Source organism: Symphodus melops (genome assembly GCF_947650265.1).
Source record: "Symphodus melops genome assembly, chromosome: 22".
In the NCBI taxonomy this organism is placed as follows: domain Eukaryota; kingdom Metazoa; phylum Chordata; class Actinopteri; order Labriformes; family Labridae; genus Symphodus; species Symphodus melops.
In genome coordinates, this window is record NC_136712.1 from 14,467,253 (window position 1) to 14,494,034 (window position 26,782).

At 42.9% G+C, this 26,782-nt stretch overlaps 2 protein-coding genes across 2 annotated transcripts; one reads left to right on the forward strand and one right to left on the reverse strand.

Moving 5' to 3' along the window:
• The first annotated feature begins 287 nt into the window (after positions 1-287).
• arl1 (ADP-ribosylation factor-like 1) lies at positions 288-4,145 on the forward strand. The gene is made up of 6 exons (XM_079335678.1): positions 288-379; positions 976-1,110; positions 2,245-2,326; positions 2,495-2,606; positions 2,802-2,980; positions 3,090-4,145. Exons 1-6 carry the CDS (start codon positions 376-378, stop codon positions 3,118-3,120), a joined length of 543 nt encoding a protein of 180 aa, XP_079191804.1. The 5' UTR covers positions 288-375; the 3' UTR covers positions 3,121-4,145.
• Positions 4,058-26,078, reverse strand: utp20 (UTP20 small subunit processome component). The gene is made up of 61 exons (XM_079335679.1): positions 25,819-26,078; positions 25,508-25,588; positions 25,355-25,421; positions 25,097-25,229; positions 24,790-24,978; positions 24,566-24,647; positions 24,278-24,415; positions 23,876-24,031; positions 23,620-23,772; positions 23,390-23,524; positions 23,197-23,274; positions 22,904-23,082; positions 22,642-22,797; positions 22,368-22,456; positions 22,041-22,146; positions 21,790-21,940; positions 21,630-21,692; positions 21,373-21,540; positions 21,136-21,212; positions 20,161-20,240; positions 19,702-19,954; positions 19,379-19,573; positions 19,026-19,116; positions 18,837-18,922; positions 17,548-17,673; positions 16,568-16,734; positions 15,881-16,089; positions 15,356-15,499; positions 15,177-15,256; positions 14,808-15,043; positions 14,551-14,695; positions 14,350-14,437; positions 13,978-14,121; positions 13,121-13,174; positions 12,818-12,970; positions 12,546-12,701; positions 12,282-12,422; positions 12,048-12,185; positions 11,812-11,951; positions 11,575-11,657; positions 11,154-11,482; positions 10,922-11,061; positions 10,533-10,689; positions 9,721-9,819; positions 9,396-9,563; positions 9,113-9,279; positions 8,878-9,025; positions 8,644-8,760; positions 8,328-8,498; positions 7,998-8,129; positions 7,774-7,884; positions 7,530-7,679; positions 7,200-7,382; positions 6,946-7,077; positions 6,728-6,860; positions 6,448-6,632; positions 6,277-6,348; positions 5,869-6,174; positions 5,075-5,201; positions 4,814-4,959; positions 4,058-4,730 (listed from the first exon to the last, which is right to left on the reverse strand). The coding sequence occupies exons 1-61, from the start codon at positions 25,867-25,869 to the stop codon at positions 4,575-4,577; spliced, it is 8,490 nt and encodes a 2,829-aa protein (XP_079191805.1). The 5' UTR covers positions 25,870-26,078; the 3' UTR covers positions 4,058-4,574.
• Positions 26,079-26,782: the final 704 nt, after the last annotated feature.

Here is a 26,782-nt window from a genome sequence, read left to right on the forward strand (position 1 = left end):
ACTGAACAATTAGAAACGCGGAGCTGTGCTTTTGTTTCTTGAACGCAGCCTGTATCCAAGCGACGGAGTGAACTTCGCTTTTAGAAGCAGCACTTTCGTCAACATGTTTGTTTATTACAATAACAAAGTCCTTATACTATATGTACAGATAAAATATAAAATACAACGAATGGGTTCAAGGCATTGTTACTTTTTTTTAACGTGTACTGTTGGTCCATTTTAAAGTTTAACTCGCGTGTGAATGTGTCGAAAGTTGCTCGATCAAACCTGAGTGAGAGTTGGTGACACATCTCAGAGACACGTCAACCACACGGAAGAAGCTTCCTCTCCGACCTGCACCAGTGTTGCTCATATACGGACTGAAGTCTGACTAAAATGGGTATGTGATTAAAAAAAATAGGTGTCGATAATATATATAATATAAGTACATATAACGTACGTCCTATTAAGTAATTAGTGACTGCTATATCGCTGTTGTTGATCTGTCTGCTCAGTGCGTCGGAGTCAAGCTAGCTGAGGTAGCTAATGTTTGCTATTCATAGTGAACGCCGTGTTTTACATAAAGGTGTGAACGGCTCCCAAATGCTTCCTTTTCGAGCATTTTCCAATGCCTGTTTTTAATAATAAGTCCCTCCGTGCTTAAAGGAAACAAGATAAGTTTATTCAACCCTGCTGCAGCATCAGTCATCATAACTAAGCTAACCTCCGCTAACTCGGTTCAACCACAAGAACGACACTGCGATACTGCTGTGCAAAAAAGGAATAGGGAATAATCCAGAAGAGCTAACAAGAGCTTCTTCTCTTTTTGTTTTACTAACCCTCGGAGTGTTCATTGTTAGAATATGGGAAGCTCATGTTTCAGGTTTTAGTTAAAATGGTGTTGAGACCATTTTCTCTCGTGTCCACCCAGCGATCACAACCTTGGTGGGTTTTATTCAGCTCTGATTTGTTCCTTTGTGGGGGTTTTTTCTCCAGGTGGGTTCTTCAGTCTCTTCTCTGGCTTTTTTGGCTCCCGGGAGATGAGGATCTTGATCCTGGGTTTGGACGGCGCAGGAAAAACGACTATCCTCTACCGACTGCAGGTTGGAGAGGTGGTCACGACTATCCCGAGTATGTGCTGGTTTGATGCCTTTTCAAAATGATATTTTAACTCCTCTTTATTTGTCAAATTTAAACAAAGCTCTGTGGTAACTAGATCAGGCAGCTGTAACTCTGCACAGGGCACAAACACAGGCAGCCAGTCTGGTTAGACAGGCTTTTAGTCTATTCTTTACAATCTTTCAGAAACTTGTAAATGTCAACAAGGACAGCAGAGAGAGATTTTTCGCTCGGGTTTTTCTCAACAGTTTATGAACACATTGAGCAGTGTTTTCTTCTATATTCAACCATGTTAGTATACAGATACGTTTGATGTTAAAGGTTCAGACACGTGCATTAGAAATACTCCCAGGTAATGTAGGATAGAAGGAATGTAATCACACTTTTTTTTCTTCTTACTAAACCCTGAATTCAAAATGCATTGTTGCACACTTTCATCAGGCAGATGTGTGCCTCATCTTTATGTTCCATGTTTCAACTCTTGAAGGAATTATTTTGGATTGGATATTATAAAATGCATTGGATATGCAGTGCAGTGATGTAATTTTCATCCATTAAAGATTTTGTAATGTTAGTTTATGATGTTGGTTGTGCCTTTCATTGGTTCGATCAATATTGACTTTTTGCTTGACGGCATATGTTCCATGATTCGCTGAATCAGAAAAGCTGTGGGCTAGAAACTGTGAATGTTTTTCAGCGTTACCTGATTTTTTTCTATTTTTTTTGCAAGAGACAATAGACTGTGTGCAGGAGTGCTGTTGTCTCCTGCCTTTGTACACATGCTGAATATTTGACGGATTACCACTCGGGGGTTAGTGACTCGACAGGATCTTCTGCCTGGACAGCTCAGACTCCCCTACATGCCATGACCCTGTAGTTTCCTTCTTTAAGGATTTATAGAGAGCACCATTTATTCAGAATATAAGCCTAAATAATTTAAAGTTTTGGAATTAAGTAATAATTTAATTAAATATACCATTGTCTCTTTCTTACACATTTTCTTCATCCTAAAATTAGAACCTGAACTAGTAATCATCAGAAATCCCTTAATGCACATGAAGATAAGACGGTAGTAATGATCAGGTATTATGTTCTGTGCCCTCACTGTGTGTTTTTAAAAAAAAAAAAAAATCTCTCCTTTTAAAGCAATCGGCTTCAACGTCGAGACAGTCACATTCAAGAATCTGAAGTTCCAGGTGTGGGATCTGGGAGGACAGACGAGTATCAGGTATGTGGAGGTGCAAACAGTAGCTGTGCTGAGGAGTGCCCAGGAATGTGTCTTAGTTGGTATAGACTCTAATTTAAAACGAAGTGAAAAACTTCTTGTGCAACACAGAGTGCAAGGTAAAAATAATATATTTTTTAAAGTGATTGTTTTGGCTCTTAAACCCAACAGGCCCTACTGGCGGTGCTATTACTCCAACACAGACGCTATCATCTACGTTGTTGACAGCTGTGACCGCGACAGGATGGGCATCTCAAAGTCGGAGCTGGTGGCCATGTTGGAGGTAAAGAAGGCCTATTTTCCACCGTGACCTACAAAAAAAACCTACAAGTAAAACAAAAGGATATGTTGCAAGCTTTTAGAAAATCCCCTCACTTTCAAGGGCACACAGAGCAGTAAATAGCTATATATAGTGCAGCTATAATAAAAAGTTTGAGTTTACATCTCTTGATGTGGTTTTTACGACCTTTCTATCCAGGAGGAGGAGCTGAAGAAAGCTATTCTGGTGGTTTTCGCCAACAAACAGGATATGGACCAGGCAATGACGCCGACCGAGGTGGCCAACGCACTCGGCCTTCCCGCTCTCAAAGACAGAAAATGGCAAATTTTCAAGATCTCGGCCATAAAAGGCACAGGCCTGAATGAGGCAATGGAATGGTAGGTTCACACATCCTGTTCAGTATTAGTTTGTTTTTTGAAGACAAATAAACAGTTTCATCTGTTCCTCGCTTAGCAAGATTTGATTGTATTTGCTTTGTCGTCGTAGGCTGGTGGATTCCTTGAAGAGTCGGCAGTAAAGGCTCCCCACCCATTTTGTACATACTCCTGACCTTTGACCCTTCTGTATGACGCCTTGTAACTGACCCCCTGCCCCCACTGGACCAGTGATTGCACTCCTCCCACCCCCAACCCACCTGAAGCCTTCGCCAAGCCCTCCCAATGCCTAACGCCTTTAAGCCTGGGACTTAGAACTGAAGGCTGCAGTAACGTCTGGACTGAAAACACACACAGCCCCTTCTCCTCCAACGCTGGTTGCACAAGGGAAGGTTTTTAAAGGAGCTCTCTGACCTCAGTGTTGGATGGGTGACATCAGTATTTCCGTTTAAAGTGTTTCAGAAACAGCTAGTAACAGGCCTTTTACATGTTTCTAGTTATTTATAACACTTTCAACACCCCCATTAAAAGTCATCATGAGTTAGGTTCTGTGAAGCCATCCACTGACGCTCAAGTGTTTCTGAATCCAGATGTCCTGGCTTGACAATGCAGCACCTCGCTTGTTTTTCTACCAGAGGGGGTTAAGGTGTTCGTATGCAGTGAGTAGTTGATGGACTCTACTGTTTAAAGAGATGTACTGAAAATCCACCAGGAGGCAGCGTTTCCAAATAAAGAGGAACATCAGCCCTAGTTTGATAATACCTCATACCATACCTTTTTTTTTTTTTAAATCGCTCAGTTGGTGCATATGAAATGTTCTGATTGACTTTGAGAAATCGCACATTTGGCCTCAAGCTATCTGTCCTCGGGCCAGGTGTTACTGCAGCCTGGGCTGATTTTGTATGATATCTTTAGGCAAATGTCATTTATCTTGTTTTTCCTCTGTTCATTTGTGTGCTCCCCCTTCTTTTCTTTTTTTTTTATTATAAGTTTGTTGGTTTAAAGCCTTTTTTCCCCCCCGATTGAAATCTTCAAGTACAACTTTGGCAAATTAGTCATTTAGTTACTGAACACTAACTGTTTGTTCAAAGTTTTATGGTTTCATATTTATATCTGCTTGTACAGTGAAAATGATTCTCAGTAAAGATTGCTACCAGTGATTGTATCAGTTCCTGTGTCGTGTCAAATTATAACAAAACAAACATTAGTAGAAATCTCTATTAAAAAAAAAAGATGTACATTCAACTGCACAGAATATAGGACAGCGGAGGACAATAAACTTGTCATTAACAACTCAGACATCCCGTTGTGTAACAGCTGTTACATGATATCTTATGTCCAAGTCATTTTACACACTAGAATGTTTGATACCAAACGGTATACATGGGTTAGATCATTGTTTAAAAAGGAGGAGACTATCAATGATTTACAAACCACGAGGAGGAATACCTTTCAGCTCCCCTGACCCAATATGCCTTTGCCTTAAATATGACAAAAGAGTGAAGCATTCAGCCTCGTCAAGTCAGATTTCTGGATTCTGCTGCCGAATGTGAAGAGGCTGAGACTCTTTCATATCTGCTGGTGCCCTTGATAAGATTCACTTCACCATGGCCAGGTCTTTGAGGGCGTGGCTCCGATGCTTTTTAGCTTTATATCCAGGCCGGAGGAACTCGATCTTTCTCTTCTTGGCTTCAATTTTGTTCTTGTGCTTCTTGAGTTTCTTCTTGGCTGCAATGTCTGGGTTAGCCACAGCCTGGGAAGACAACGTATGTCAATATGTATCCAGGAGGATTGTACTTGTGTTTGAGTGTGTATGCACTCCGGTGTTCATCATACCTGCATGGCTCTGTGACGTTTGCGTGCCACCCTCCTCTGTGAAAACTCCTTCTGGACAGCAGAAAAGGCCAGAGAGAATCTCTCCAAGCCCACTTGCTTCTTCATTAGTTCGATCAGCTCCTGTGCCAGGTTCTTCAGTGTGGGATCTGGAAATGGACAGAGGGCAGGGATTAGTGTCATCTCCATTTTAGTCTTACGGAAAGTCTAAAGGTTTATTTCTGCAACATGACATCACATTTGTAGGCTTTCTAAGACGGGTACCTTGGTCAGCATAGGTGCTGTCCAGCTCCCTGTACAGAGGAGTAATGATAGTGGTCAGATAAGGGCCGAGTCTTTCCTTCCCCAGGTCCATGGCCATCGCTCCGAGGAACTTAAATACACATGTTCTCTGTGGGCAAGTGTGGACAGGTAGAACTTAATATCTTCAATGTTAGAATCTAAAACATGGCTGAATCAATCCATTTAGTTTTTAATACATGGGCAGTGAAAATGCACTCGGGGGCAACAGAAGAAAGAAACATTAACGTGATTAATGAAAGATTTGCTGAAGTCAAAATGAAGCAGATATTTTCAACATTTTAAAATCAGGTTCCTTATAATTAAAATCAAATAAAAACAGCTCTATTTTTTGCTTTGTTTGGTAGTCACCAACCTTTGAGGCAAACATCTGGCATTTTAGCTGCTTCATTATCCACTGGGTTTATTGGCTAGTCTTTCTGAATCTGTTAACTACTTGGTGCTCAACATGCAGTTAATGGTGGATTGAGAGGAGATTCACTTTCCTTCGGTGATTTCTTGTGGGTCATAACTTTATGGCTCTCTCGTCTCACAAAATAAAATGCCCTCCAGAGTGCCAAGTGGTGATACACATACAGAGCATGCTCTGCTACTTTCCAGTTGAGCGACCATCATGTCTTCCTTATATTCTACATTTTTCCACAAATGATCTTTAGTGGTAAATAAATGTTGATGTCAAACAAGAATATACGGCATGTTTTGTATTTAAAATGGCATTGTTGGAAGAGATCATTCAGTTCTTATAGCCTCTTGTTTACCTTCAGTGGGATTTTGGGAGTGTACGCTGCCTCTCTCTTGGCCATCAGCGACAGCTTCTTCATCAACCACAGCAGTGAGGGTGGTTTGTCCTTGTCGTCCTCCTCATCCTCCTCTTTCTTTTCATTCTCCTCCTCATCACCGTCCTTCTCCTCCTCATCACCGTCCTCCTCAATGCCGTTCTCCTTCTGTTCCCCCTCCCCTCCTTCCTCCTCCTCCTCTTTCATTTCTTCCTGAGAGGAAATGTCCTCCGACTCCGGGGACACGAGATAGATCACTTTGCCGACAAACAGCAAGTTCTTGACGACCTGTTGGGGAGAGGAAGATGTCGGTCAGTCGAATCTCATGCGTGAATTAGCTATGACTCTGGATTTTTTTTTTTTTTAATGGTTTGGTCCAAGTTTGAGCACCTGCTCTCCTGATGCTGTGTCGAGGAACTTGGACTGAAGCTGGTGGCAGAAAGACAACGCCAACTCTCTCATCTGAATGCCGTGAAGGAGGAGGAAATAGAAATCGTATTAAAGTGGTTGAAGTGCGACGCGAGAATTCGCAGAAAGAAAAGACGTGGTCCTCGGCCTGACCTTCTTATCCAGGCCGCCGGTGATGAAGGCTGTGACTGGAAGCTGAGGTGAAGCATCTCCACTCTCCCCTCTCCAAACAGCGACCAGCTGCTCTGCCTGATGGGCTGCGAACAGCTGACCAAAGAGCTGCGAGGCGGTAAGCCACACCCAGCAGTGAGGGTACCGCAGATGGGCTTCAATGTGACCTGTAGGAGAAAAGAAATTAGCAAGTGTGAGGAAACACGCGTGTGTGTGTGTGTGTGTGTGTTTGATAGGGAGATGGGTTGTGTAGGTCTTTTACCCCAGGTGCGATGTAATGTATCAAAAGGCTTGTTGAGTTCCAACAGGCCGCAGTGTTTGTTAAGTTTGCTGAGGAGGGTCAGAAAACTGAACAACAGTCGGTCTGCTCCTTTCTCATCATGCTCCTCCTCGATCTGAAACAGAATTAGGAGTCGAGATGCTGTTTTTGTTTTTTCCTCACTTGCTCACAAAAAGACAGGCAAGAATGTGCAGCCTCACATCTTCAAAGTTGTCAGGGTTTATCTCCCTCTCCAGCAGAGGCAGCAGGTCGTCAAGGCGACCGACAAACTTCTCCTCTTCAACCTCCACAAACAGGCCACAGACCTGCGCTCCGAGACGCCTCAGGCTGGCCTGGGAGGGCAAGGATGGACGGGTAAAGGAATTCATGATATGATTACAAACGTCACTGCTTTAGAGACATCAATCACTTTCAGATAACGTAGTTCCACTAGAAGGATGATAGCATGCACTACCTTTTCTGCATGAAGCCAGGTGTTGACAAGGGAGTACAGGCTGTTCTGGTGGTTCAAGTCAAGCTGGGTAAGCAGGGCCTTGATGGCCATGGCAGCCATTTTTTTACAGCGTGCAGAATCGTCATTGACCACGACGAGAGCCAGTGGTGCGAAGAATAAACCGCTGTGCTGCAACAGCAGTTTCTAAGAAATAAAAAACACACAACCAGGTGTGACTACCTTTGCTGTTACATTTTTTTGAGCTTTAAGTAAAACTGTATGATGTTATATAAAAGGAAGCACAAAGTTCTTAGTTTTTTTGCACTCATACTCCAGAGAAAATTCCCGAACCTGAGGGAAAGTCTGGAAGATGTAGGCCAGCATCTCCAGCACAGACTCCCTGCCCGTGTCGTGCTCGTAGTTCAGCTGGACCACCACAAAGTCCAGGTGCCCCCTTAACCTTCTTCCCAGTGGATAGTCCAAGAGGTATTTCAGATAGATCTGCGAAACACAAACCATTATAAACGCTCCCCGGGCTCGAAATATTTCAAACATTTTGTACCACATTTTGTTTCGTCTCTGACGTGCGGTTTACCTGTCGACAGTGGATTCGGATCATGGCGTTGCTACCTGTGACAGACAGCTTGGCAACTTTCTTCAACACCTCCTCCATCTCTGGAACGACAAGTTTCCTTGACAGAATCGCCTAGGACACAGAAGGGGCAGACATAACTATTTGACGTTTTTTGTTTCATATCCGGTTTCTTTAATTCTCCCATTGAGCATCACAAACACAGGACTACACATTTGACTGGTTACCTTCAGCAGGCCGAAGGCTGTGGCCTGACGGGACTGGTCATAGATGTCCTCCTCAGCATATCCCAGCAGCACCTGCAGTTGTGTCTCCGAAATTTTGTTGCTTTTGACATTCTTCACCATTATGGTGATCGCCTAAGAGAAAAACAAAGTCTTGAGTCACGTAAATCAACGCAGCACCTCTAACTTCACTTCCTTTATTTTGATAATTTTCAAATCTTAAAAAAAAAAATACATAGAAATAAAATAAACCAGTTTTGTTAGAGCTGAAAAAAAAACCCCACCCCACCTTTAATCCATAAACTGAGATTTATGATCGTTACTTTTAAGTACCTTGAAGCAGTTCTGCACCAGTTGGTAGTTCTCCCCGCGGGCAGCTCCAGCCTTAGAGTAATCCTTCAGCAGGACAAAGAGCTGCTTGGTGAGCTGCTCAGCATTCTGCTCCACTGCTGGCAGAGGGAACTTCAACAACCAAGTGAATGCCACGAGAGCCTCTGTGATGACCTGGGAGAAACAAAACGAGAGGCATGGATGTCGGGAGGGGGTACAGGTGACAGTCTCCTTTTGTTTTTTTAGGATATTAAGAATGTTTTTTTGTTGTTTTTTTTAACCCATGCCTTGAAGTTTGGGAGATTAGAAGGAAACCAACCTTGACATGCATGGAGTTGAGACAGTCGAGTAGCAGCGTTACAAACGGATCCAGCATCTCCAAAGCTGAGGCCTCGGAGGATGTCACTTTGGATTTTTTCATACTTAGGTGGAGAAGCTGAGAAATAGATGAACACACATGGGGACCAATATGTAAGGAAATTTGTTTTCATTTTTACATCCTCATGCTAATATATTATTGATGTCTGGTGTGAGGGGTTGTTTCAATATGCACCTTGAGGCCGGCATCAACAAGGATGTGCATGTTGGTTCGGCTGCTGACAGGGGCTTTCTGACCCCCTCTCTTCGGAGTGGGAGGCAGGAGCAGGCAGCTCGGAGGGGGCAGTCGGGGGTCCAGGGGAGGCTTCACTGAGGCTTTCTCTCTACAATTCACAAACACTTGGTCACTAAAAATAATCATTAACTTTGATTTAGGGCATTTTTTTACATGTTATCTTCAGTGTGTATACCGGTCTCTCTTGGTGAGCAGCGGCAGGCTCTCGCTGACCAGGCCGTGACACAGCAGTAAAATATCCTTTGAAGTCATGCCTTCATTGACAAGCAGACCCAGGACCAGGCGTCTTAGCACAGCACCTACTCGGTTGCACACCTTCAGACTGGATGTAGTCTCCAAAATCTTCCAGAGAAGAACAGTAAAAAGGTCAAAGGGAGGTGATTTAGAGAAATGACAAAAAATCATTTTATCCTTGTTTTATAACCGCGTGCAAATTAATCCATCCAATCCCTGCTCACCTCTTTTAGAGGCAGTATGAACTTGGTGATGCTCTCCTTGCTGCAAAACTGAGCCAGCAGCTCATACGAGTCCATGCTCTTGCTGTGTCGAGCCTCCATCAGCTTAGAGACGATCCCCTTCACTTCCTTCTCCTCAGCCACAGGCCCGAACAGCTCGTTGTTGAAGATCTGACCAAAAGAGAGGAAGGGAGAATGAAGAATAAAAAATACACCACGCCACAATCTGAATCCATTTTTTTTTTAACAGAAACATGAAACAGCTCGCCCATATCTATGGTTTGAAAATGTCCATTTAGGTATTTTTTGGGGTGTGAAATGTTCTTACATCAATGAGCATGTTCATGCATGTGTCCAGGTCACCACTCTTCAGGGTTGGTCTGAGGACCGACAGCAACTGGTACACTGTGAATGTAAGCACATGGACCTGGATGGAAGAGTACGCAGCGAGAAAGAGAGACCGAAGAATTAGTATTTCAAGAATTACAGGGACTCAACCATAAGCTAAATTACAAGTGTAAGCCATAGCACACAAGCAATTATAAGTGAGTTCTTCAATGTGTTTTGAATGGAAGCCCGTTTTTCCACCAGTTGGAAAAAAAAAATGTACAAACTTTTTTACTTTTTTTTAGTATTGCTTTCTCATATGAGATATCTCATAATAATGAGATGCTAAGTCAACATTAAGAGATAATATAGATAATTACAAGTCTCATAATTATGAGATAGTAAGTTTATTAAATAGTAAGTCATATCTCATAACTATGACTTAGGATCTTGTAATTCTGAGATATTATGTCAGAATTATGACAGAGCATCTCATTATTATGATTTAGCGTCTAATTATTATGAGATATCTCATAATTATGAGATGGTAAGTCACAATTATGAGATATTATCTCGTAATAATGAGATGCTAAGTCAACATTATGAGATATCTCATAATTATGAGATAGTAAGTCTATTAAATAGTAAATCACTTGAATCATAATAATTAGATGCTAAATCATAACCAATACTTACAAATGGAGAAAAAAAAGTTTGTAAATTATTATTATTACTTTTTGTTTTTGTCAGAAACGGGCTTCCATAGTTTTGGAAGTATTTGAAGCTAAAAAAAAAAAAAGGATGTGTTCCTACCTGGTAACCCTTTTGCAGGACCCCCTGCATTTCTTTGAGCAGGTACTGCAGGTACCTCTGGCCTAAAGTCTCCAGGATTTTCACCAGAGTTCCTCTGGCCACATCACGGACCTCCTGGAAGCGGTTCCTCAGCACCACACACACCTTGATAAGGATCCTAGGAAACAGGAATATCGCTCAAATCTTTTCCATCTCAAGACATCCCATGAATACAAAACTGTGTTGTTCTTTCATCTAACTTCATTTTATGCATAAATAGTCTGCAAGCATTTCTCTCGTGGTCTTTGGGTTCCACTGTGTGTAGGTTAAAAGAGATGCACATTTTTGAAACCAATGCCACACCCGAAGTGCACGACCATAGACACTCTTAAGTACACACAGCTTAATACCCTGGCAGGTTGGTCTCCATGATGTTTGGAGGCAGAGTTTGCATCAGTTTGACCATGGCGAAGGCGATTGGTATCCTCGCCACTTCTTCCTCCTTCACATCTTTTGACTTCACTGCCTTGTGTTCATCGTCACGCTTTATCTAGAAAAAAAAAATGGACAAACACATTTTCATAAAGCTGTTTGGAGCTGAAGGAACATATCAAGACTGCATGCATTGTGTGAATGTTGTACCTTTGCATTTAGACATTTGTGCAGACGAGGCAGCACGCTGTTATTAACAGTCTGGTGGATGGCAGTGATCAGAGACTCCAGCTGCTCTTTGCTCTGTGGCAGCCCACTGGGCACGATGAATTGAGGGACAGCAGGTGCTGTCGTCTTAGTGGTGACCGCATCCTTAGAGGTCAGATCCTTTTTTCCACTCTTGGCGTCTGTTTCCATGGGGATGTCAGACGGAGCTGCCTTACTGTCCACCTCCATGTCCTCCGCTTCATCTTCACTCTCATCTGATTCCCCTGCTGCAGCTTGGTTCTCATCGTCCGCATCATCCGCAACACCTACAGCTAAAAAAAGAAAAAAAAACATTTAGATTGAATGTCTCACTAGGTTAAAAAAAAAATGAAAGTGCAGATTTTTCATGTGCATTGTCACTCACCCTCTCTGGCCTTGGCAGCCTCCACTTCTCTGCTGAGGGTTTGATGGTCAAAGTGGAAAGCTTCAAGAACTGTCACCAGTAAACTGGAGAGAGAAAGATGTGTGGTGTAGAAAAGAGAAGACATGCGAAAATGAATCTCACAGAAACCTTCAATAATATAAAGTACAAGCGTGAACAAAAAAAGAAAGCCAACGGTCAAAAACAGGAAAGGAGCTGATTATTTGAAGACTACCCCACCTGACAGCCAGTTTCTGCTCAGTCTGAGATGTCTGCAGAATGTGGATGAAGTGTTTCAGGTAGTAGAGGTACTTAGACCAGGTCAGCCTGCGGCACACTGCGCCCACCACCTCCACCGACGCCGATATCATGTTCTCATGCTGCAAACGAAAAATAGAAAACGAGGGGTCAGACACAAATAATATAAACAAGACGTGAACGGTTCAAAGCTGTGAAATAAATTGTCCATGAACCACCTTCAGCATCTTTTCATCCAGCAAGGCGGTCATGGCGTACGGCATGATGTAATTCTGGAGGGAACGAGGGGTCATCATCACTTGGCCTTCAGTCAGCTGCTTGGCCAACTTTCTCAGGGCACGACCCCGACGGTGAATCTAAACAAAGGGAAAAACAAAACAGGCAGATATTAGTTTGTGGGGTTCGGGTGCTGCAGTGCATAGAGGAGATACAGGGACGAGTTTCGGTCTTACCTGGATGTGCTTCATGTGTTCAAAGAAGTCGGACTCGAGGTCATTGTAGTTGGTGAGCTGAACCAGGTCTCTGAACTCTTTCTTGGTGGGGAAGGTCTTAACCAGGCAGGCGACCACTGTGGTGTATTCATGCTGCACATTCTGGTAGAGTGAGAAGGAAGATAGCAAAGGGATTCAATTTTTAAACCATGAGAGGGTTTTTTTTTTACTTTAACACTGAGAGCAGTCAGTCCATGTTTGAAGGAGTTATGCGTGTGTTCCTACATCTGTTTTGCTGCGGAGCCCCTTGTGTACAGCGTCCAGGATGGTGTGTTGAACGACGTCCTTGTAGATCTGTTCTCCGGGCCCGACCACTGCCAGCTGGGTGATCACGGCAGACAGACACACGGTGGCGTTGTCTGCCAATGACACATCACCAATCTGCACCACAGAAAAAAGGAGGGAAGAAATTAGAATAGCAAAAAAAAAAAAAAAAAAGATCTTCTTGGATGCAAGGCCAGTGAATCTCTGTGTGATATCTTTTTTTCTGTTTTTACCTCGTAGGTGTGGAAGCAGTTGTGTAAGATGGTGCTGATGTAGTCCAGGTCCAGAGTGGTCATCTCTTTAACTCTCCTGGTTGCGTCTTGGAAAGCCGTCAGACGCACGTCAAAGTAGATCTCATCCAAGTGTCGACTGTCGAATGCGTTGAGCTAAGGAGGGCGAGCAGAAAACCAGGAGAGTTAGCTAACTGGTAATAATAGGTGAGTGATTCCCGTGGCTACCTTAAATACATGAAAACAAGTTTGATGGTAAAAAACCTAAAAATAAAAAGTTTACTTTCATTGAAGAAACGATCATACCTTGGTTGCTAATTCTGTGATGTACGCCAGGGAGGGCTCCAGATCTGACAGAGTCTAGAAGAAGCACAGACAGAATGAATAATAATAATAATAATAATAATAATAATAAAAATAACATCAACAATATGGGTTCGGTTTCTGCAACCATTAAAAGAGACATATAATGAAAATCCACTTCTACATTGTTTCCGAACATATATTTGGGTAACTTGAGTTTCTATGAACCTACAACATGTACGATAAATCCATCCAGTCTTTTGTTTGTGGTCTGAATAAATCTTACAACACAGAGAAAAATGCTCCGATTTCAAATTTGCCCCTCCTTGTGACATCACCCCCCTCTCCCCTGTTAATCTCCACCCCCAGACAAGAGCAAACATTTTGCGCAGGTCTGCGACTTATATTCTCGTTACCAAAGGAGTGATGTCTACTGGGAAAACTCAGGAGGGCCCATTGCATTTAAAGAGACTCCCCAAAATGGAGCCATCAGAGAGAACTGGTTTCTACAGGGTCACAAACCTCCTCTGGGGCTTGATTCAGGTTCTATTTGATTAAATCACAGTTTCATTTAGACCACAGACTGTTTGGAAAGGTAAAAAAAGGGGGAATATATGTCCTCTTTAAGCCACCTCCTATCGGAGTAATTAAGAAATTTTACATGTGCTACAGCGAGTGTGACTGGAAAAACAATAAACACACTGTGGGGCTACTTTTCTCCTTCTGTTTGCATGTATATTGAATATTGATTCATGGAGTCTTGTCATGGAACCGTCTGCTGCTCTGTTTGTGAATTCATTCATTCAGACATATATATCTTAAATATTAAGTAAAGAATAGGATTCGGTTGCCTGCTGTACCTGGAAGACGTTAGTGAGGGCCTGCCTGGGCAGCTTGTTGTGGATGACGGAGAAGAGTTTGCTGAGCGGCCGCAGGAAAGCCGAGGGCTGCACACACTGTCGCAGCAGGTTCTGCACTGTGGCCAGGATGTCAATTTCTGTCTCCTGAAATAAACAAGCCATAAGGTCACCGGGTCAGCAGCATGAATAATGTCCCTGCTGTAACAAACACCTCCAACATCAGCTTTTTATTTCCCCTGAGTTGAACCTCTCTTGATGCCTAAGGTGAAGTGATTTAAAAAGGTGTTGGACTCTGACTACAGTTCTGGACCTAAACTTTGATGCATGCATGGCTGAAAACATTTATTCAGTAACGATAGTAAGAAGTCTTACTTGAAGATTTTTGCCTTTCTGTAGGTAGGGAAGCAGCAGACTGATGAGCACCGAGCTCTGCTCCTTGTCGCTCACAAATCGACTGACCCTGAAAGAGGAAGAGAACACATTTAAAACACCATAAATAATGTGTTGCTGTTTTTAAAAGATAAAAATCCTTGGACGCACAGTAAAACAGGGAGTTAAAAAAAAAAAACTAACTTGGAGAGGATGTTGAGCTCTTTGGCCACCTGTGCCCTGAACTTCTTCTTTTTGAGTCTATCGGTGTTGCGTACAACCCCGCTGAGGTAGCGCAGCAGGGTGGTGATGTGAGGCAGCAGCAGTCTGGAGCCCTGGGTTAAAGAGTCTGGAGGACGAATGATGACATTGTTTATCTCGTTTGTTTAGTCTAGCAGCAACAATTAGCCTGATAATAAAATAATGCGCGTTTAATGCCATAAAAGGCCAATTCTGCTTGCCTGCAGTGACAACAGCGCCCTCTCCTGGCTGCGGGAACACATAACTGTTGACAGTCAGCGCTGTCTCGGCGTCTGAGGCAACAAAGTCTTCAGCGGTTGCTAGTGACTCAGCTATGTCCATCACCATGGCGATGGTGACTGTGGAAGCATTCTTGGCTGTGAGGAGTGAAAAGACGTTCAGGAGAATATCGCACTCTGGCTGGTTCGGCTTCTGCTTGGCCAAGAGAGGGAAGCACCTAAGAGAGAGAGAGCGAGAGAGCGAGAGAGAGAGGTAGGGGAAACAAGTGTTTACTTTTTTTTACTGGCGCTCACTGTTACAGATGTTTACTATGACTATACTAGGAGATGAAATGGGTAAGTAACTCCAACCTGGCATTTTTGCACCAGCCATGGATGAGTTTCAGCAGAGGAGTGGGAGAGTAAGGACTCTCGGTGGGAAGTCGACGCACCTGCATGGGAGGGAAAAAAAAGTTGACTTTAAGGTGGAACCAGAAAAGCTTGAACGAAGACATACGATATGCAAAAAAAAAGGTGTTTGCAACAAGTACCTGAGGCCAGACTACAGCCTCGAAGACGGCGTCCAGCTCGTCTGGACTGAAGCTGTAGGAGTCGAAGCCGTCGAAAAAGTCCTGGATCCTCAGAATGCCGAGGCGCCGCAAGTTCTTCAGAGGACTGATGCAACCTGCGCGTAACTGCAGACAACAGCAAACAAATCAACACTGAGGCACAAAGACACAGAGCTGTTGATCGATTTATTGTGTTGTAAAAAGACTTCAATACTAACACTTAAAAAGGGTTACTTACATACTATCTGTTAAAGAAATCAGGATATCTTTTATTGAAAATATTTTCCAGATACACACAATGAAATATTCAAATAAGATAAGATAAGATAATCCTTTATTCATCTCGCAAGGGGAGAAATTTAGTGTTACAGCAGCAAAGCAGGATAGCAAAATAAAATCACACAGTGCAAAAAATTAAAATACATAAAAATGTAAGAGTAGAAAAAGTATGCATCAAAACAATAATTAAAGAGTCTGTGTGAACAGTATGAACACTATTGATGTTACCTTTTCCCGCTGGTCCAGGATGGTGGAGACGGAGGCGGTGACACACAGCAGGATCTGCAGCACCTTGGGTAGGTAGATGTGGATGAGGTGGCCCAGTTTCTGGATGACCACATTGATGATGTTCAGCAGGCTGTGCTGTCGTCCCAGCGGCAGAACAGCTGCCGCATCCGTCTCCGCTATCGCGTTCTGCACCGCTGCCAGGCAGGAACCTGAGAGAGGGATCAGGACAGATCTTGTACTATTTAAACTCTGCTTTGATGTGTGTGTGTGTAGCGGCTTATTTCCTAGTTTAATTTAATTGCTGTGAACTGTGCTTCATTTCTTATTAAGATCTTTGTCGCCTCGTGAACCTTCAGGAGTGTAGACTACAAAGAGGATTTGCATAGATTTTTTCTATATATTTTATGTTTTCTTTTTAAAAAGATGATCTTATATATAAGTTTAAAGGTCATGCAAAATATGTAGATCTCATGGGGCTCTACCAGATAGAGAACTTGGGGGAAAAAAACAAACATCTGGGACATCATTTCAGTAGTCTAAGAAGTATTCAGTCCGCGTGGGGTTCAAGCTCAAATGGAGAACGTGCAAAAAAAAAAAGAAAAGAAAAAGAGTGCAGTGCAGACTTCTGTCATGTGGCTCTACTCGAGCTTTGTGGTAGACAATGGAACACTCTCAGAGGTATTCTACCTTGGCTGTGATGGCAGACGGGCTCCAGCAGCAGGTCGATGAATATACCCAGCTCCTCCGCCTGGCAACCTGCCAGGAAACGCAGGATAATGGAGGACCGAGAGGTGGCGAATGCCTTCCCCTGAAACTTGCTGCCCGCTTTGCTGCGCAGACGGCCAAACAAGATCCTGTGAAAGAAATGGTAAACACAAGCTGGTGACTAAGACATCATTAAAAAAAAATACAAAAAATACAAAATTCAATAATTCCTGCAAAGCATAACTCGTGAATTCAATCAGTTAAGAAGCCATCGTTCAGAAATCAACGATGACTGAATGAATGACGTGAATGATGTTACATCTGAAAAGTGGTCATTGGTATGTGCTTCTTTCTTTACATGTGGACTTTTGTTTGCCGTTAGTGGTGTTTCCATTTATTAATACGCCTGAGGTGGCAGCTGAATGTGTACAGCATTTGAAGTCGGAAAAAATTTCCCAAAGAATCAGGTCGAACAGACCAGCTACTAACAGACTTATCCCCAGCTGTGTAATCCATTGGCTGGAAACAAGGAAACAGCTCGCTTTGCTGTCTGGAGGAAATGTGTTGTGCTTACTCTCTGATGTGCATCGCTTTGGATAAAAACGTCTGATAAATGAATTGTAGAATTAAATTGTCAACTGTTGAGGTAACAGCAGCGTTCACAAGATCTGCTTCAGAGTGCCTCTCTTGTTGCTGTAATGATATACAGTACAACAGCATGACCTTGAGTGTGATATTGCTTTATACCAACGTGTCTGTGAGCAGCATATACTCAAAACATGAAACATGAAAGTGGTAAAAATCTTTGCGTGACACCCGGGGACGAAAAATCTTAATAAACATGAATCCTTTGATGAAACATCCTTAAAGGCAGCTAAGAAAAGAAAAATAAACTCCCAACACACACACACACACACACACACACAGTCAAACCCACACCAACACACACAAACACACTGTACCTCATTAGCAGCGGGATAAGTCTGGCTCTGTGTGAAGCATCAACCACCTCTGTCTCATCAGATATGTTGAAATGGACAATCTCCTCTTTGAAGTGTTTGTCATCCAGAAGCTTCTCAAGATTCTCCCTGGAGAAAAAAAAAATCCTTATAGCCAATCATGTTGCCTCCTTTAAAAGGCACAAGCAGTTTCAAGTCAATGTAAAAGCACATTTGAAAAATCACAAGATATGAATTAATTACCACTTTAGAAATAACAATTGCAGGGCCTAACAAAAAAGTTCTTTCACTGTGACCGTCTCATCTTGAACCAAGAGCAGGGCCGTGTCCAAAAAGAAGCCTGTTTAAGTTCAAATCAACAATTCTGGATTATCCATCTGCTTTTTTTGTTTTTTTAAACACGTAAATAAAAACAGTCGTTAGAAAAAAACGTCTAATGGCAACCTACTAGCCAATTTATGGATTTTTACAAGTAAGAAAGGGTTTGAATACATTTTTCTCGCTATAAATTTTGCCTTTGCTCATCTATTTCATCGTTTTTGACTCCTTAAAGCTGAGAGGATTTATACTTTGCCAAAACATTGTTACTTACAAGTAAATTCTATTTTGTATATTGGTAATTTCTTCTTATATCTTATTTAAGTACTTATTGTTACATATCTTATTTTAGCCTTGTCTTTTTTCTTTCATATCAATACACAGACAAATTCCTTGTATATATAAATGTACTAGGCAATAAAAACTGATTCTGATTCCGTACATATTTGCACATACACTATGTTGTTGCATGTTTGATTTGTTCTTTGTAAACCTGTGTTTTTAAATGTGCTATATAAATAGTTATTATGATTATTATTATTGTTATTATAACTATTATTATTATTATTATATCATCAGTGGGGATAAAAGTTGTAAAAAATGAAATTAATTTTTCATGTGTGCACAAAATCTTCCTGTCTCGCCTCTCAAAGTCAGCATGGGACACCCGAACACACCCCTGACAAAGAGTCCCACTCAAGAATCCGTAATCCAAAACGTTCTTTAAAAAACACTCATCTGTCTGCAATAAGACCGAAGGTAGAGTAAACTGATAGCAAACAATAGAGGTGATACCAGGAAGAGGTGGAAGTCAACATTCCTCCCCGTGTAACTGTAGCGGGTTGAGGATTCAGAACCCTGATTCCTATCATACATGCTCACAAAGATCCCATTGAGGAAAAAGGATGAACAGGATTTTGTTGCTCGAAAAAGAACGAGTACTGTATATGTGTGTTCCTGTGCAGTCGTCTTACTTGTACGGCACTATGTTTGGGTCTTTGTATGTCAGGACACACTCCAGCGCCACTCGCTGAATCTGCTGGTCCTGATGGCACAGCAACTGAAAGGAGAGGAATAAGTTGAGAAAAGAGTGCCACTACATGTTCCGCCATCTTTATAATCACAGAAAATGTTTTCTCAAATGTCGATGTGTAGTCCCTTACCTGGTTATAAAGCTCGCTGAGGCTGCTCTCCAGGTACAGAGAGCGAGGGTTGGTGAATTTGGCGAATACCTTCAGATGGGTAATCAGCTGTCTGTAAGTGAAAAGAGAATTTAAAAAATACTCTTAAGCCCCTTTTCAGACTGCCACTTCAAGCCGCCATATTTAGGCCACTGTGACGATATGCCTTCAATTATTGTGGTAGAGTTGTAATGTAATATTAAGCCTGTTTTTTTTCTTCATGGAATATAGGATCAAGTGTTTCGTTCCAGGCTGAAAAAAAAATCCACAACTCTTTAAAATGATTAAATTAGATATTAGAAAACCAGATTCAGTGGGATTCTGCTTCGTCTTACTTGGCAGCAGCTCTCCTTGGAAGTGCCTTCCTCTGCTGTTTGCCTCCCCGTTCCTCCTCCTCTTCCTCCTGCTCCTCTTCCCCTCTCTCCTCCTCTTCCTCCAAAGCCATCCCAGACTCTTCCAGGGCAGCATCATTCCTCTTCCTCAAGTCCTGAGTAGGGGCCACCAGCGGGTCGGCAGTGAAAAACTCATTGCTGAAATCGACAGAATAATCAGGAGCCGAAGTTTGCACTCAGATGGCGGATGAATCTACTGGTCACACTTGATTTAAAATAATCAATGTGATAAAGAATGAAAAAAAACAAACGCTGTAGTTACTAACCTGATGAACCTGAGCAGCAGAGGGCTCAGTTCTCGGCTGCGCGGTTCCACCCTGTCAGGAAACAGGGCCATGGAACGCCACAGCAGGCTGCGGAAGTTGGGGAAGTCGGTCCTCTCGTTGGGGTTTAACGTCAACTTCACCTGCTCAAGGAACTGCACCCCCAAGTCCCCACTTTCTATCACCTCACAGCCCGGCTCTCCTTGAAGACCAGACTCTTCCTCGTCACCATCCTCCTCACTCTCCAATTCTTTCTCTACGGCAGGCAGAAACCGGGGTAAAGGGTTTTGTCCCATTTCCTCTACATGTTTGCACATGCGGTTTAAATGCTTAGTAAATATTCGCTCGCGACAATGCGTTAATGTGGAAGGAGACGCAACATGTGTGGATCTCGTCGAGAAACAACCTGACATTGAACAAAAACGTTGATATCACTTATGGTACAGTAGATGGCAGTCTTACCAGCAATCCCCGCCACCATCTCCAGGTGTTCATAGTAGACCCTCCAGAACTCTTTGTTGTCCATCCCTCTAGCATGACTCCTGTGAGAGGAAAACACAGTTTTAATTCATCAGGTTGGCTAAGAATTGTTAGCATTCTCCATTAAAAAAGGAAATACCCGATTTCTAATTATTTTACTTATTTTGATTTTTTTACATTATATTCTATACACATATTACTAATTTGATAGTTTATTGTTATTGCATGGCCTTACGGGACAGTCTTTATATTTCACTGCACATCTATACGAGTATGTGACAAATCAAATCTTAAACTGAATTGAATATTAATACTAAATCTATTACCTGCAATAGGATGCAGGATTTGTATCTTTTACATTTTGTAAGCCTTTTTTAAAATGCATCTTAAAAAAGGTGGTTAGACTGTAAAGATGTTAAAAAAAACATTTACAAAGAAATGTCTGTCTGACATTTAATCATTGAAAACGCTAAGAAACTGCACTTTTAACTTTGATACATTTTCAGGTTGGAATTTTTTCTAAGATATGTTTTGAAGCAAGTCCAGATCAGTGCATGCTGTATGCTTAGCTTCTGTTTCAGCACACTGACTTCTCCAAACGTAGGCGATGCTGCCCACCGTCTACAGTAAAAATACATCATGTAAATGGACTGGGATAGCACTATCCAAGCCTTTTGACAACTCCTAAGGTTTTTACACTGCAGGTCAGACCTACACATAAACTCAATGATGGTAGAGGCTAGTATGTAAAGCAGGGGTCTCCAACAAGGGGCTCGGAATCGAACCCCCGACCGTCCGCTTGAGAGACTAATGACACCACCACTGTATGGATGCGTACTCGTTACGCTGGAAATCTCAAAGTTTCCTTTTTAAATAGAAGTAAGCTTACAAGAAAAGGAATAGTAAACAATAAAGTTGAATTCAGCTAAAATGAAGTTTTTCAGGGTTCGTACTCACACAAGAAGTTCAATAACTGGGTCCCAAAGTGGCTTGAAGTTGACAAACAGCATTGCAATAAGGTAACGCAGAGGTACCTGCAGGAACACAGAATATAGAACACTCAAACACCTTTCCTTTGTAATCTGTGCTTAGACTCAACGAAGGCGTTCAACTACGTCAAAGATGATGTCACAAGGGGGGGGGGGGGGGGACTGGGATGTTTAAAACAACAGCGAGACGTTGCTTTTTCTGTACCTGCTGGAAGGCGTCAGCTGGGCCCCGGGGCAGACTGCGCTGCACCAGGTCCCGTCTCAGCTTCCGCAGATGGAGGAGCTTTTCTCGGTAGTCCTGAACTGACGCTGGCACCAGCTCGGCCTGCAGGCACACCGCGAACACCGGCTGCACTTCCACATTCTCCTCACCCTGCACAAGAGGCGTTGATAAGACCGTGACTTCAAGGGTTTTCCTCTTTCATCAGGTTTTAATTAACATTTTGGACTGACTGTTCTTACCTCTGCGAGAGGAGGGAGCTCCGCCTCAAAGTGGGAGAGAATCCTCAGAGTCAGCAGGCGGATCTGATAGAACAGAGAGGGAAAACTTAATGTAAATAGGTTACGAAAAGGGGTGTTCGACATGTTCACACATCTTAACACTTAAAGCTGCGTGTCCTACCTTGGAGATGTTGGAGGAGAGGTTAGGGTGCAGGATCTGGTAGAGTCCCAGCAGTGCACTGTGGGAGAGGTGCTCTGAAACGCCGCACAGTGACAGGCAGGTGTAGTACATGTCACCCAGCAGCAGGGCGGACAGGTCGGTGGGAAACATCCTGGAATCGTAGATTACAAAACGATGCTGGAAAACGTTTCATGGGATACAGATGACGCACTCACTGAAGACATCCTTCAGCAGAAACTGCTGCAACATACCGCAGGATGGAGTTGATCTTGTCGACGCCGAGCAGTGAGAGAAGCTGGGCAGAGCCGTCCAGAGTGAGGAGGCAGCTCAGAGCCTGTCTGGCTACGAACAGACCAGCTGGAGGGTGACAGCACAGAGTGACATCAGTCAAGTCTTAAGAAGAACAAAACTTAATGTCCTTTAATTAAAATGTTGCCTCTAACTGATGCGACGGTTCGTCCATCGGTGAAAGTCAAATAAATCACATCCACGCCTTTGAAGCTTCTCAGCAGCTTGTGTATATAGAAGATGAACATTTACATTTTCATCAGAAGAACAAAAAAAAAACGCATCAAAACCTTTAGTCAGTTTCTCCGTCTCGATCTCGAACAGCACATGGTTTAAAAAGGCGGTCACAGCAGGCACAACGCTCGCTGCAGCGAGAGGCCTGAAAATGAAAAACATTCAGTCACTCTAGTAGATCAAGGGGGGGAAATGTAATTCATCATCAGCTGGACTTTTAAGCAATCCATGCATGCAAGAAGGAGAAAGCAAGTGTCTACTAAATCACAGTGAGAGTGCTGTATCACGTGTTCTGTCCTTTTCGTGACAGTATGAAACTTGTGCCGTTACCTGAGGTGTGGAAGGAGCACCAGGGCCGCCCACGGCAGAGACAGGTCAGCGATGGACTCCTTCTTCTCCTCCGGTAATTGGATCAGCGACAGCACCAGCTCTGGCACTGCAGCTTGCTCTGATGTTGTACTGTTGGTCTGATTTCTGCTGAACACTCTGTCCCAAGGAGAAACAAATCTGATCAGCGTTCGGCCTGTCGTTAATGTTTAAGACCCAGGTCATTAAGCAGCCCAGCGGTTTGATTGACACTGTCGCGTCTCACCCCGTCGTCTGTCCGGTGAAGAGCAGCGGGTAGGTTTCAAAGGCCATGGAGCCGTCTGTCGGGGGCGGGGCTTTGGTCAGGATCAGGCTGACCAGCACGTCCAGCCCACAGTGGTGAGAGAGGGGATCGCCGCAGCCGAACAAGCCGGCGGTAAAGCGCAACAAGCTGGGAAGGAAGAGCTGGAGGGGAGAGAGAGCGAGGGAGAGGTAAGCGAGTGTCAGATTGTCGTAGAGGGGGAAAAAAAACAAACGGAGACAGAGTTTACAAGATGGATAAGTGTGATGACGACTCACCTGCTCAAACTGTTTCATGGTGAACATCTCCTTGGTGAATTCCAGAATCAGATCGTGTCCAATAGTGCTGCCAAACACCTGATGAAGAAGACATTCAGTTATTTGGTCAAACAAATTAAGATCAATTTCAAGGTCCACTTTCTTTTCCCTCGACATAAATATTGACATCGAACGTAGGCACAGAAACACACACCTTTTGGACCGTCTCTTGGATGAGTGCCTTAGGCAGGAGAACATTCTCCCCGAGGAGAAGAGAGGAGGTGATCTGGAGCAGCAGGCGGGAACAAGACGCTGACAGAGACGAGCTCTGAATCAGACGCAGAGCCGTCTGAAGACACAGAACAAGGGGATGAAAACTGTAGAAAGATAGAGTTTGGGATTGGAGGGTGATGATCAGGTCACAAATTCGCGGTCTCCTTGTACCTGACAGACGGCTTCTGGTTTGGTGATCTTGGCTCCGTCTTTATGGGACACCAAGGTGTGGAGAATGAACAGCAGCCTCTCCAGCTGCTCTGCTGCCTCATCTGCTCCCTTCCCTTGCGTCTCAATGACACCCAAGACCTCGACCGCACTGACCTGGACACGAAGACAACACCACCATCATACAAAAGGACAAAGGACGGATGTTCAACTCCTTTTTTATTCTGATGAAATGAAAAGAATCAGACGTCTTGCCTACCTGCAAGGACTCCCACAAAACCAGGAAGTGTTCTTTGTCAACGTGATTGGCTGCAGCCTGGGCCAATTGATCCAGAGCGTCCCGGACAGTGTCCCATGGCAGAGTGATCCCTGGGCTGGTTGAGGGTCCGAGTTTACGAAGCGCTACAGGGAAGGCCTGTAGGAAAACAGAAATCTCAGTATATGTTGTCTCTAAAAAAAAAACAACAGCTTTCTTCGGGCCTCATTTAATTCACAGTATGATGGTATCAGATTTCCTTTTGTTTGCATTACAGGCCAATGAATCACAACTGGTCCGTTTCATTTATTTCAATTCTATTTAATCTTCCAACTTTTTTCTGCTCATTTACTTCAATCAAAAGTATCACATAGTCAGGAATCAATTGTTGGACAGGAAACCCACGTTTGCAGCGCAGGAGTGAAACATGTTTCGAACTCCTTTGCACATTTCGAAGAGAAGTTGGCCCGCTCCCTCTGCCTTGTCTGGGTGCTGCTGCAGATCTAAGAACATAAGACTCAGGAGACCATCGAGATCTGGAACCTGTGTGACACAATGAGACGACGTATCATTAGCAGAAGCAGCTAAGCACACTGACGATCGCTCAAAAGTCCTAAAATCCTTTTTATTTCAAGACACACAAACAGAGTGGGCGAGTTTACGATTGGGATCTGTGCAGATGCACTTGCTCACCTTTCTCATCAAAAAAGAGAAACTCTCTGCTGCAAACTTCCGGATGTGCTCTTTCTTGTGCGCCAAGAGTGTGCTGTACAAACTGCGTGGAGAAAAACAGGCCTTAAATTTCATCCATCAAAAAAAAAAAAAAAAAAAAAGGTCTGTACTTCAACAAGGAATCAAACCACCATGCTAGAAAACCCACGCAAAGCATCCACGCAGCCTCACTACGCATTTCTCACCTGTAAATGTTGGTCATGTCCTTCACCATGAGCCTCCACAGGTACTTGTAGAGGTAAGAGAGACAGGTGAACGCCCACTCCAGGATCTCTGTGTCTTTGGTGTCGAGCAGTGAGGTGATCAGAATGAAGAAGTCGGGGAAGTGTGGGTAGAAGTCAGTCTGCAGGTCTCTGGCCAACTGCACGACCAGGCTTGAGGGAGAAAGAAGAGAGACACAACTGGAGTTAACAATATAAGTCACCACAGCTCGTACATCAACCTGTAAGTCAACAAAAAAGATTTTTTTAGGAAACAACAAATACAACTTACTCGAGTAGAGGCTGGTAAGCAAGACTGTTCTTTACACTGAGGTGCATTTTTAGACTTTCCACTATGGCTGCCTGATGGAAAACCAGCATGTTGAAAGACTGGCTCTTGTTGGAAACATCTTTTAGAAATGTGGCTGTGGAGTAAAAGGTGTTGATTTTACATTGTTAAACACACTTCAGGTTTACATGATGTGCTCACGTGGGCATTTACGACAAGATGATAACAAAGCCACTTGTGTGATAGTTTATGTATACATACTGAAATGCTCTGTCAAGTTGAGGTCTTTCCATTTTGTCAGTCCTTCAGAGAAGTAGGTTTCTACTTCCTTTAAGGGGAGAAACACAGTTGTCAACAACTAGATGTTTAGCACAATATTCGTAAAGACAAACTTGTGTTGGTTTGCAGGTTTACCTCTGCATACGATCCTGTCCTGTCAATGCGATGGATAACATTGATGTTAACATTGGCGAGTCTTTCTGCAAACGTGAGAAACTGACGAGAGATGATAGTTTTTAGATCATAGCGAAGAGACATCGACAGTGGTAATAATACTTTACTTGGAGTTCAGATTTAATGGTTTACTGATCACATATTAGACATCAAAATGATCACTAAATTCCCCTACTATAACTTTCATTTAAAACATCTGTTTCACTGACTTATTCCCCGTAAATGCATGTGTGTTTTTAGCTTCACCGTGCAGTAAGTTTCTCGACTCTCACCCTGTAAGTGTTCTCAGATTTATGATACGAAGACTTAGATTTGATCTTCATCTTTGCCGTCTTTCTTGTTCGGGTCTTAATTGTTTTCCAAGGATCGTGTCGCGCTAAAATGTTTCATTAAAACTGCGATTTCTCAATTCTATCAGCTACGACTGTTTACACACACGCCGACACCAGGGCGCAGCCATGCTGATCAAAGCATTGTGGGTAATTTTCGCTCCACATGGTGGACGGACGGAGAGCCGAAGAGGACTGAAGAGGCCTGAAATACAACCCTGAATTTCCTTTCCGCCTTCGTTCGAGTATCACGCCTCGTGCTTCCGGCTTTGTTTAAAGTTGGAAACGGTAATAATAATAAATGTTGAACCTTTTAAGGAACTACATACGATAAATAAATAAACAAACGAACACAGGGGTATGGTCGATATTTTTTTATAAAGACTGTGTAATATACAAAAAGGATTGTTTTTAATTAGCGCAATCCCAATATATCTTGATTAAGAGGTTTATTACAAACTATTTAAAAAAATCTCTGGTTTTAAAATGATGCCTTCAAATAAGTTGAGCCTATTTTATACTTATACTGAGACTTTAAAAACAAATAATGGGTCGAAAGCCTGGTTGTTCTACCTTTAGGCCTGGTAATTGTTTAACCCAACAATTTATTGGTACTTTGCTGGCATGTTTACGTCACTGCCTGACTTAGGTGGGGCAAGAGGGGTCATGTCTGTCACCTATTTAAGAGACATTTTAAACAATTTCAACACCAGACAGAACCCCATTCTATATCCTCTACTAGTCTGTTTCCACACTAGAAGGAATTATAAACTTGGATATTTTGCAGAAAATCAAGGTAAATCTATTTAGTTGTTTTTTTCTTGTAATATGATAATATATGTGATATGTAATATAATAGATGTGAAGCTAGAGAAAAGTTACATTTCTTAAAATAAGACAAAAAAAA